The 12,500-nt window shown below is 37.3% G+C and overlaps 1 protein-coding gene across 1 annotated transcript in view; it reads right to left on the bottom strand.

The window, feature by feature from the left end:
* Positions 1–12,500, bottom strand: part of LOC122814297 — a 780,122-nt gene that overhangs the window by 328,898 nt on the left and 438,724 nt on the right. The window contains exons 47-48 of the mRNA XM_044086885.1: positions 10,928–11,188; positions 6,646–6,906 (exon numbers count right to left, since the gene is read on the bottom strand). Coding sequence (XP_043942820.1) covers positions 6,646–6,906; positions 10,928–11,188 — 522 coding nt within the window. The remainder of the gene's footprint in view (positions 1–6,645; positions 6,907–10,927; positions 11,189–12,500) is intronic.

The raw sequence follows: 12,500 nt of genomic DNA, 5'->3' as shown, positions 1-12,500 counted from the left end.
TTACTTTTGGAGGTTGGAGAAGTTGTTGTGTCTTTCGGCTTTTCCCGGTTAGGGGTCGCCACAGTGGAACTCCGGTCCACTAATGATTGGTAGTTGATTTTTACGTGCCGAGTTACCAGCCCTGACGCACAACCTACAACGAAGGTACGCCCATTCATGCATGTTTCCATGCAGAAGACACTCTAGCCGAGAATCGAACCAGGCAGAGTCTTACTGTGAGGCGACAACACTACCGCAGCACCACCACCGCGGGTCTTTGTTTGAAAGGAGGGTCTCAGTACTGATCCTGATGTACACTGTTTGTTATTCGCACTTTGTGAGAAAGCACTTTCCACTTTAACTATGTGGGTTCTATCTTTCAAACTGTTTGTTATCCACATTACCATATATGGGTCTACGGGTCTATAGTAGAACACCGAACTTTCAAAATTTCGAGTGTTCTAATATCGAACCCTAGTAATCTAAAATTTAAAACATCGAACATACAGAACAACGAATTTTTCCTAGGGAAAAAATTTGTTGTTCCAAAACACATACACACAACACAAGCAGACCAAACAAACAGCAATCCACACACATACACCTAAACTCTTACACCTAACCCTACATTAAACTATACATACACCACTAACTATCCACTTACCTTTACCCAAACCCTAACCCTAAGGTCTGTCACTATTGCACAGTCACCTCACCTGCGCCCTAACCCTAACTCACCTACCCCGCCCTTACCCTCGCGTCCATACAATCGCACACTTTCCTGACCCGCGCCCTAACCCTAACTCACCTACCCCGTCCTAACCCTCACATCCACGCAATCGCACACTTACCTGAACCCGACCCATAACTTTCCACCACAGCACTGAAAATACCAAAGCAACAGAAATGGACAACCAAATTCTTTCCCTAGGAAACATTTGGTTTTCTGTTTCTTCAATATTTTCGCTGAAAACGGGTCGATATTAGAACACTTGAAATTTTGAAAGTTCGGTGTTCTAATATAGACTCTGGGTCTACACTGAGATCTTTTACAGAACCAGTATTGAGGATGGTGTCAAATGCCTTGACTAGATCCAGATGTGCTGTGTAGAATGAATGACCACTAGCCACTGCCTGTGTGGCTTTCTCAAAGAAATTTACTAAATTAAGTAGACATCACCTCACTTTGACAAAACCAAATGGCTGAGACGTCTAGTTGTGTGAGGTTTGTGATGTTGTAGTTTATAAAGTCAGATGTAATGCTTCCCATGGCTTTGCAAATTAGATGAGTTAGGCTGAGGGACCTATAGTTCTTGGGGCTGTGTTAGGGCCCCCTCTTATGAAGGGGCATCACAGCAGCAGTAGTTCTCCATACTTCAGAGGCACTGCCTGTGGCTACGTTTAAGTTAAACAAGGTCAAGAGGGATTCAACAAGGGAATGTTTGGCATTGTTTATTAGGCATCCAGGTGAATTGTTTGGATCCATAGAAATTTTTTTTTGAGATCACCATTAGGTCAAGATCCATGATTATATTAGGTTGGTTGTAAGGGATTTAAGGCTTAGCAGAATTTTAATTACTGTTTCTGGGGGAAAAATTGGCACTAAATTTATTTAGAAGTATATTAGATATGTATATAAGGTATAATTTCTCCAAGTGTTTTGGGTTGTTAATATCTTGATGGGAATGTACCCTATTCCTAAGTCAGGGTATGATCAAAGTTTATGAAATTAATATTGTTTCAGTCTTTTATGTTAACCCAAAGTGCTCTTCTCAGCACCTACACTGTGGCCAGAATTGACTCCTTCTGCAATTCATATGGAGTTACATGCATTGAAAACATATCTAAATATGACTGTAGATTCATTATTATGACATCCATGGCTTCTACTACTGTTGGAGCTGTCTGGGTATCATACTTCCACATTGCTATCATTTCTGCCTACAAATCTGATATTTTTGTGACTCTGTGTCTCTCAGTAAATGAGACACTGTAATCGCTTACTGCAGCAATTTCAGTGATGATCAATGCTACTTTTGTCTTTTTTACATTATACTACTGTATCTGGTATTCTCTCATCTGTTTTTTAATTGGTTGGTAATGGATGATTTCATATGACGTACACATCAGTTTTGTCTATAATGCTTTGTGGTTCATGTTTCCAATGCTTCTCAGCTACTTCTATATGGTACTGTTTACACAATCTTCAAAGCAACCATTTCACTGTTTCAGGTCAGAATAGGTGATACAACATACTTTAAGATTAATTCAGAACACTGCTGGATGTTATTTCTTAATTATCTGGGTTAGTTAATGGCCCAATCCATCGTTACTGGTAAACAAATGCAAAAAAAAAAAAGAAAAAAAGAAATAAAGTAATAAATAATAAATAAATACCTTTTGAGAGCTCATCGTAGAATTTTAGTAGGTTTGTCTATTTGAAGTCCTTAAATTCAGAATTGTTCACAGGGGGTGGGGGTGGAGAAGGCACTAGTCTGGGTTCAGATTTAACTAGGGATTGAGATACTGTAGAAGTTGCACATGTGGAGCTTAGGTTGCTAAGGCCAAGGTCTAGTGGTCTGGTTTAATATTTGTTCGAGGGAATTATCATTTGTTAAGTCCAGCAATCTTTGGGTATGCTCATCTTCAGAGGTAGAAGTACACAGGTTTGTCAATGGACAACTGAAATCAGCCACTATAACAGCATTATCCATTACAAGTGTTTAAGATTAGAAAATATTTCAGAGTCTCTCATGGTCATCTGAATACATAGATGGTGTCCTATCGCAGGCTGTAAACTGATACTTTTTGTTTAAGGCAGGTCGGAGTTCAATGAGTTCAAGTCTTTGGGTTTTGGGTAATTTGCCTACAGCTGATTTGGCTTCTGACAAGTATTGAAATGCCCCTGCAGTTTCCCCTCTGGTTTTGATGTATGGTAAGCAATAACCCAGATAAGGAGGGAGTGATATCTTTACAATGAAACCAAGTCTCAGTTACAACATAGACGTGGAAGTGTTGCAGCTGCAAAAGAGACTCAAGATCCAGCAATTTGTTATTAAGACACCTGGCACTGAGAAGTGCGATCTTGACATAGTTAGAATTGAAATTTGCTGTACTTTTATCTGCTATGATGGGATATCTAGTAGTTGGACTCTGCCTAAAAGAGATACTATAGGGGTGACAAGGGCTTTAGCCATAAGTAGAAGCCACAGGAAGAGAGGTGTAGGATCTTCCTTGCAAAGCGAGTTGGTCTGTCCACAGTTTCATCTCATGCTGATGCATAGTTAACACCAACTACCTAGCCAGTTGTTGAACCTAATTATCTTTTCTTTGTATTCTGGCATCATTCTGGTTGAAGGTATGATTCCACTCAGGAACAAGGTCTTTCATGCATTCTACACATGCATAGTGAGATCCATCATGCATCTCTGCATGGCCTTCAGGATTGAGTCCCTCAAGTCATTTACAACAGCAACATGGGCTGCTATGAGGTCATATTTATATTTGCTCAATATGAGGGACTGAAGAGCCATTGTGACATCACAGATCCTGGTACTGGAGAGGCAACTAACTGTCACCCCCTCTTTGTCCAGTCTCATACATATGTAGTTTGTGTGCCTGACAGTGGAGTCACTAATTACTAGGACATTGCTACTTGTAAAGTTGCAGTAGATGGTTTACATTCTGTAGACTGGTGAATCTTTAATTATAACAAGAGGGTGGAAATGTTATGTTTGTAGATTTATGCTGAGTGTATCTCAGTTTTAAGGAGGATTGGGAAAAGATGATTTGATAGTGCTAGCATTTGTTGGTTTGATATGTTTGTATAGATATGTAGGTGGTAACTTGGTGCTCAGAGACCATATTTCTTGACAAGAGGGTGGCCTGCATGTTGTGTAGCTACTTACACATTTTACAGATTGTATGATGTATGTTAAGTAAGATTTCTTTGTCTTTGAGCATTTGGCAGTTTCTACACTGCCTAGGAACATTTAGGTGCTATGAGGCTGGCAATGGAAGGGATACAGTTTGGTTGCTCAGCCAGGTTAGGTTTATGTGTTATAAAAATTAAGTTCCACCCAACACATAATTAGTATATTAGTCGAAAGGCGGAAAGGGTCTTTAGTGCAAGAAGTCACAGTAACCAAGGTAAACAACAGAGCCTATAAGAAGTTTAAGCAAAAAACAAAGCAAGAGCAATGGCAGTAAGTGTGCGACAATAACACAGCAATTGCATGGACAACAGTAATAACAAATGACCAGCACTCTGCCACTAAGGTCCAATGAAAACACTGGCCAGGGCACCTGGAAGGGGAATCTCACAAAAGCACAGCCTTAATTACCAAGGTGCTGCTCACTGAGTAATATCCCACAATTCTGCCCAAACAAGGGTAGAGTTGAGCAATGCAGCATAAATTGTAACAATTTGCAGGCAAGTGACAGTAGAAAGTGATAACTCACTTGCAACAAATAATAGTTCAGATCATTGCAAATTTCCTTTCTGTCCTGAGAGAAAAATTTTGATAAGGGAGGCAACAGAAATCCAATATATTAGCTATAAATTAAGAACTTCCCTGGTGTTTGTGGAAGCAAATCTAGTCATTTTCAGGGAATAAAGCGTTTAGGTGGGGAAAGTCGAGCAGCATTGCTTAGCTCCACTCAAACAAGGGCAAAGATGAGCAATGCAGCTGTAATAGTAGCCATCTACAAGCAATGGGCAGCCAATAGAATGCTCTCTCTTCCAGCAAATAATAGCTCAGAAGGTTACAAATTCCCTTTTCCCACAAAAGAAAAATTGCTAAAAGAGATCTAAGTTTAAAATGCTAACATCAACATACTTCCTGTGGTTTTATAACTTGAATCTTCTCAACTCACTCATTTAATCACTAGTATTATTACCTTTTTCTCTTAATGACATTCCTGCAACCAACACTGACTCAAAGAGATTAGTATGCCATAAAATAAAATAGTTAAATCAAATTACTTGCACAAAAATAAGAAAATAATTTATTAAAATGTATTAAAATCGTGACAATATTTTGGTATTGTTGCTCTTGATGAGAATGTTACATTTGCATTACATATTGTATGACTTAAATGCATCTCACCAGTGACATACAATCTGCTCTGTTAATAGGGAGTGTGTAAATCCCCTAACATTGATGGGCCGCGGTGGTGTAGTGATTAGCGTTATTGCCTCACACCAATAGGTTCTCCCGTTTGATTCTCGGCTGGAGCGCTTTCTGTGTGGAGTGTGCATGTCCTCCTTGCAGTCGTATGACATTTAAAGACATGCAAGTAGGTGCATGCGTGAATGGGTGTGCCTTCTTTGAAGGTTGGGCGTCCGGCTGGCAACTTGGCACCGTAACCGGGAAAAGACAAACATAAATGCCATAACATGAAATGGAAATATCACCTTCAGATGAGTATAATTGAGTTCTGAATGTTGATATCATGTTAATTATTTGTAATACAGTTCTTTTCCTTGTTGTATCAGTGTGCAGCTTTGTTTTTTATATACAGTACATGTATTTTTACTATATTTTAGAAGATGTGTAGGTGAATGATTGACTGTTCCCGGCATTCTGAATTCTGCATCTGTACAATACATCAAGCTTTTCTCGCACGTGGTGCATCTGACTATCTCTCCTTATGGTGGTGTAATGTACTTTTTCCAGTAATAGTTGCCGCAACTAATAATATAATAATAATAATAATAATAATAATAATAATAATAATTTGTACTCCTGTGAGTAGAAAACTCACAGGAATGCTAATTATTATTATTATTATTATTATTATTATTATTATTATCAAACCTTTTCTGCAAGATCTGGCACCTTGGTTTACTCCAGTCTAACTTGACTGATAACTGGAAGCCCCAGCACCCACTTTACATGCCAACATGTTTCTATTCATAGCGGGAAAGGATGGCAGCATTCATCCAAAAACAGGGGCATTGGTAGGTCAGAAGTCAAACAGGAAGATATAAAGGTCATACATTTACTCATGTTATGCCCTAATTACCTGTTTAAATTACAGATGCACGACAGTTTTTTTTACATCTGTTGCTCCTTGGCAACATGAAGCTGCATTCTGGGCATATATTTAACTAAAAGGGACGCTGTACACAAGGTACCACTCTTCCCATCCCCCACTACATTTTAGCCTGTCAAATATGAAGTTTTACTTTGCCAGTTTGTGGGGCTTCAATCCAACATTACTTCTATCCTGTTTTATTTCAGTTATGTTAAATATTCTTTGTAATAAAAATGTCAATAAAATAAACACAATACAATGTGTTGTATTAGGAACACTAAATGCAAACCAGAAATGCATCATGGTCTGTGATGAGGTAATACAACACTATAGTAGAATAAGTTTCTTTTTGTCAGTAAGAAAATGCAAATACATTCATAGCCCAGGTTGTAAATTAATCCATGGCCATAAAATAATTTCACCTCTGGGTTCAAACGTGGTGAAAACGGCTCATGGCATTGTTATTGAAAAGTATTCAACTATATAATTTTTTTGTTACTCAAACAAGTGAAGTAGAACAAGGCAGCAGAAAGCAACTGTTTTTCTATATAGCAGTGGAATTACCTGTTTTTATTTTGGAGGAAGGCAACAGAATGAAACTCTTTTGCTATATAGCAGTGAAATTACCTGTTTTTATTTTGGAGGAAGTACTTTGTGAAGAATTGCAGATGTTGTTTGATGCTATAACATGCACTGCATATTCCATTCCACAGTTCAAATCTTCAATCTGACAAAACCCTGAAGATGATATGCATGTATATACTTGGCCATCGGGGTCTTCAGCTGTGGCGATGTATTCCAGTGCCCCTTCACTGCGACCCCATGATACTAGTGTGAAATTACTGAAGCAGCCAGGCTGCGTCTGAGCATTAATGGGCGCACATGGAACTGCAAAGATTAAAAAGGGTGCAATTAGGCAACTTAACAGTTTAAAGTACATTTCTAAGTCAAAGGAAATGTTAATTATTGCTCTTTAAAAGTGTTATACTTTTTCCTTTTCTTTTTCTGTGAACATTAAAATCCCCTTTCTGTTTGTCATTGCATTAGTATATATGCATTAATCAACATAATCTCTGAGCAGAACTAATTACTGTCAACTAAGGGTCACACTCAGACTTTCATAAATTACCATTCTGATGGAAACTGTCCAGACCTTAATGTTTTCTTTCTTTCTATTGACCCTGCTGTTGTCCATGAGACAACCACATCAAGTAAAGAAATTATAGCCACAAATAAGTCAGTCATGCTGTTTTAGCACATGATTAACCACAAACTGTGGAACATACTTAATAAGACTCAGTACTCTTATGGCATACTATGGAATAGCTCATATTGTGATGGAATTCACTCATGGTAGCAGAGAAAATCGGCATTTCATTCATGGACTAAATTCTAATATAACTTACAACCCTTTTGTCACTTATTGTTGTCATTCTGTCTGCAGTTACATGCTTAGTTTGTTTCAGACACAAAGAAGTAACAAAGGGTATGTCAGTAATCACAGTGGACATAAGGAAACAACAAATTTCTATTAGGGTACCAGAATATTACAGAGCAAGTATACACACACACACGCACACACACACACACACACACACACACACACACACACACACACACACACACACACACACACACACACACACACACATACACACGCACACACACACATACACACACACACACACACACACACACACACACACACACACACACACACACACACACACACACACACACACACACACACACACACACCAGCAGTTTGGAGAATTCCACATCAGCCACAACATGCTTTTATTGCTATCAAACTGTATTTTTATTAGTAGCATATGTGTCACTATATCATGTCCTGTAACAATTTTAGATATCATAATCTATTGCAGAACAAATGAATTAATTAGATAAACGCACTTTTCTGAATTTCAGGGCAGCTTAGCATAGGTGTCTGTCATTCTGTAAGCCCCAGGACTGCCTGTCCTGCAGTTCAGCACTCCCATATAATTCTCATGCATCAGATCTATACCCCCTGGGAAGCAGTAAGCATAAACATCTTGCTGTGAGCTTTGAGTTGCTTACATTTTGGAACTCCATTTTTGTTTTGCCTTGCAGTGCACCATATTGCAGTATCCCTAGCTATAAATATCTTTTGTGGCTAAATGCATGTTTTTTAAATCAGGTTCTATGTTTTGAATCCAGCAAGTCAGTGTGTGAAGTTGTGTTTGAAATTTGAGGTCAGAATACACAAACACAAACCATGTATATGTACCAATGAGCAAGTTATATGAAGGGCAGCAAGTTAATTTGTCTCAGTTGGGTATTTCTAAATCCTTTGGCTTTTGTATAAGCATTCGTATTTCATGAAGTGCTAATTTTATGTGAAGCTTTATTTTTAAATACTGCTTTGTAGCAGAAAGAAATTGGAGACAGTTTTGTTTATTTTTCTTGTCTCTAGCACAAATTTTAAAGCACTGCTTGGTCAGTCTTTTTTCGTGGAATAAGGTTGAAGTGTATTTATTGTTAGAATGTGGTCTAGCCAGTCAGATTTCTACAAAATGGAGATAACAAACATAATGTCATATTCTTAGAGTATAAACTTGATAATGTTGAATTTGCCTGGTGGGAGGGCCATTTCTGTCATTACAGCAAAACCATGGTATCATTTAAAACACATATTCTGATTATGTGGTTGGGATTCTAAAACTGAAGAAATGAATGTTTTCTGTCCTTAATATATTTGCTTTATAACACCTACATGTTTGTCTGGTGTACTTCAGTGCAGTGCAACTTTTCCTTTGGTGCTTCTACCAGCAACCTGAGGAAATGTTAATAGTTCACCGAGTGCCAACAAATCTCTTAAGTACTTGAGAAGAAATTATTTCTGGGAAGCAATGCTACTTCAGAGTTAGATCCGATTTGTCAATGTCTTCCACTTTTTAAACAAAATAAAAATAATCTCAGAGGTGTATCATTTTATTGAGCATTAAAATAGTTCTTTATTTAACATTACTTAATAGTATAATAAGGGAAATTTGGAAATGAGACTTGTACTGATATTTATTATGAATAAAGCGCTGAACACATGAACTTAGAATGTGATAAGGTATGGAACACAATGAACTTAGAATGTGATAAGGTATGGAAAATGAACTTAGAATGTGATAAGGTATGGAACACATGAACTTAGAATATGATGACCAAAGAAAAAAAGTTTCTGTTATCCTACCCAGTGGACATACTGTCTCCGCACACACACACTTCACTTACTTTTCACATCTTATCTAAGAAATAACTGAATGCTTGTATTTCTCTACAGTCACTATGTAATGCTTGGCTCTGCAGTTCCCATTTCAGTCAAAGTGACAGTGTGTTCACTTTATATAGGCAAAGCTTATTTATGCATTTTGGGTAAACTCTCATTTACCCCATTCAGGGGGGATTCCTCATTTCTGGGGTGCACTTCAGAAGTTTGGAGAACTTTGCACTTAAAGTGACCCTTGAGAAAATAGTGAAATCTGAATAGCTGGCTAAAAAACACAAATCAGTTATTCAGTTTTTGGCCATCTACTCTACCACATAGTTGTTCAATGCAATGTTGAAATCTACCACCATTTTTGACACTGCAGTTTTATGGAAAGTTGCTCATCCCTGCATATAAAACAATCTGTATGGAAAAAGTATGCTTTCTTATATTAGCTCTGTAACTTTCTTCTTCTTCTGTTTTATACTCTGAACTGTCCAGAAGTTTGCAGGCTGACCAATTTTTTATCTCATATTTTTGGTCTGTTTCTTATAAAATTTGTGGTTTTCTTACAAGCTACTGAAGACTGAAATCATTAAATAATGCAGACATTTGAGGTTTATACTTCCTATTCGGCAGAAATGCATGCTTATGCAAAACATGTTATTCTACTAACTTTCTAAGTTTACAAGAGCAATATTTAAACTCTGTCCTTGATTTTGGTCCTTTATTCACCAGTTATTTTCAGCTTTGTCCAGAATTCTTGTGCTGAGAGAGTGAAAGGTACGTGTTCTACTGGTTTTATATAAGTACTCTTATGAAATGTTTTTAAAGTTCCATTTTCTTGTACTCTCTGTTGATATCCAGTCACTAGTTTCCTTTAGCTTTTATCTATTATTATTATACCCATTTATTTTTTTGAGTAAACTGCTTTATATGTAGGGGTAAGAGATGGGCAGCCATGGAGATGGAATCATCATATATGGAGGTAACAGTACTTTAACTTTACTTACTTTATGCTAAATCTCTCTCTCTTTAGTCAAATGAGTTTTCAATGAAATGGGCTCAACCATTTAAGTTTCATTGAAATGAGCTTTCAGTGAAATGACATGAGCCCATATGGACACACACACACACACACACACACACACACACACACACACACACACACACACACACACGCACACACACACACACGTATATATAAACTAAATAAAGGTATAAAAACTTTATGCAGATACAGTCTTAATATTTTTGTGACAAATAGCTGTTGTTTAAATGAACATTAATGCCACAAAGATAAATGAATTGCATCTTATTTGCCATGTTTTAATTTATCTTAACTGTACTTTCTGAAATCCTTTGTAATTGTGGCCTGTGTAAATCTGATTCATATAGAGAAATTACAGCATCCAGTCAAACAAAATATTTTGACAGGAGACCATATTACTAAAATCAGTTAATTCAGACACAAGGTGATCATGCAAGTTTCCCCTAAGCGATGATCAGAGACCAGGACTGAACCTTGGAATTATGAGGCAGATGCCGTTGCACTGATGCTGCCAACATGTACTTAACCCTGCGGCCTGATATAAGTTGTTAATAAATAACAAAACATTAACTATACTGTGTCTGACACATCTGTCTAGCTAACTAAAGGCATATTACCTGCATGAAGTGTAGTTACAGTGTGAGGAGAGCTGCTGCAGTTTGAATCTGTTGCTGTCACATCAATGACGTATGTCTGCCCACATTCTGCATCTTCTATGGTACAGGCTGTACTGGTTGTTTCACAGGAATAATTTAGTCCATTGGGAGCGACTGCTGTTGCAATGTAATTTACTGCACCTTTACTTTGATTCCACGATACAGCTATAATGTTGGTAGAACAATCGAGCTCGGCGTAACCATTTTCTGGAATGCACGGTGCTACAAGGGAAAAACAAGGTGTTAGTGTGCTGTATGCAAACTAATGGATGAATTACAGAAGTGAGAATTGTCACAGGAAGAATTAACTGCTTAACTCACAACTGTTTATTATGTCTTATTCAATATGCTTCCCCCAAGAATCTGTCCTTACTATAATATGATTTTCATTTTCTGTGCAGTGGATTCTAATATGCATCTCTGACTTGACCCACATTTCTTCACTTTTCACCCATTCCTTGTCAGAATTTGTTATAATACCCTCAGTAACTTGGATCCAAGAACAGATTTCCTTTTCTTTTGAGGAAAAAGAATTCTAATTCGGTAGTTTCAGTTTTCAACTCTGCCTTAGTCTCCCCATCCACCATTTCACCTGTGCCTTTATGCTGAACTTTCCTCTTTCATCTTTTGTTCATAAGTTCACAGGTATTTATTAAACATGGCCTCTCTACCTATGATCTGGTACCTCCTAACCTATACAAATAGACATCTCCCAATGCTCTGTATTAGATTATTTCCTCTTTAACATAAAGTGATATGCAACCAGCATCAAAATAAACTAACATACAGTATGCAGACAACTGCAACTTGGTCTTCTCAACCCACAGTCACTCCCATTTACAGATTAGAACAGAAGAAACTGTCCAGTTCATAGAATCCTGACTTCAACAATGTAAACTACTTTTAAACCTTCCAAAAAAAACAAATCTGTTACATTTCCCCCTATGCAGTAGTCTTTAAAACAGTAATACTAAACATAACTTCCTCTAATTAAAAAACGATTGAGAAAGTCAAACATACAAAACTACTAGGGACAATGATTGATGAAGTCTTCAGATCTGATCATCACATTCAGTACACTGTCCAGGAGAACAACTGGAAGTTTAGCCTGCCATACAAGGCTGAAACTTACCCTGTTTAACAAGTTAGAATAGCCACTGCAACCTTTTTTTCTTCTACCCAGTTTACTGTATTTTTCCTTAGTCTTCACAAACAAATCTACAGTCTAGGTAGCTGTCCACACTAAAACAAAACTATAAAAAATGCCAAATTTTCTACTGGTTTATACTCTAAAGCTCATCACTGAATTGAACTTGAAAAGATAAACTGACCAGACCTTTCATTCTAACTTTCCTTCCTATGCGTAACAAAAACAACCTTAAAAGAGTTACATCAACCAGCATCTAAGGATCCAAGGATCAGTATTTAACCCAACTCACAAAGCTTATGACAACCATGGAAAAGGCCTTTTCTCTATAAGTATATTACTGATATTTATTTATTTATTTATTTATTTATTTATTCTGGATATGTA

The sequence above is a fragment of the Protopterus annectens genome, chromosome 10.part0 (genome assembly GCF_019279795.1).
Source record: "Protopterus annectens isolate FY-2018-M chromosome 10.part0, PAN1.0, whole genome shotgun sequence".
In the NCBI taxonomy this organism is placed as follows: domain Eukaryota; kingdom Metazoa; phylum Chordata; order Ceratodontiformes; family Protopteridae; genus Protopterus; species Protopterus annectens.
This window is presented reverse-complemented; position numbering and strand designations above follow the sequence as displayed.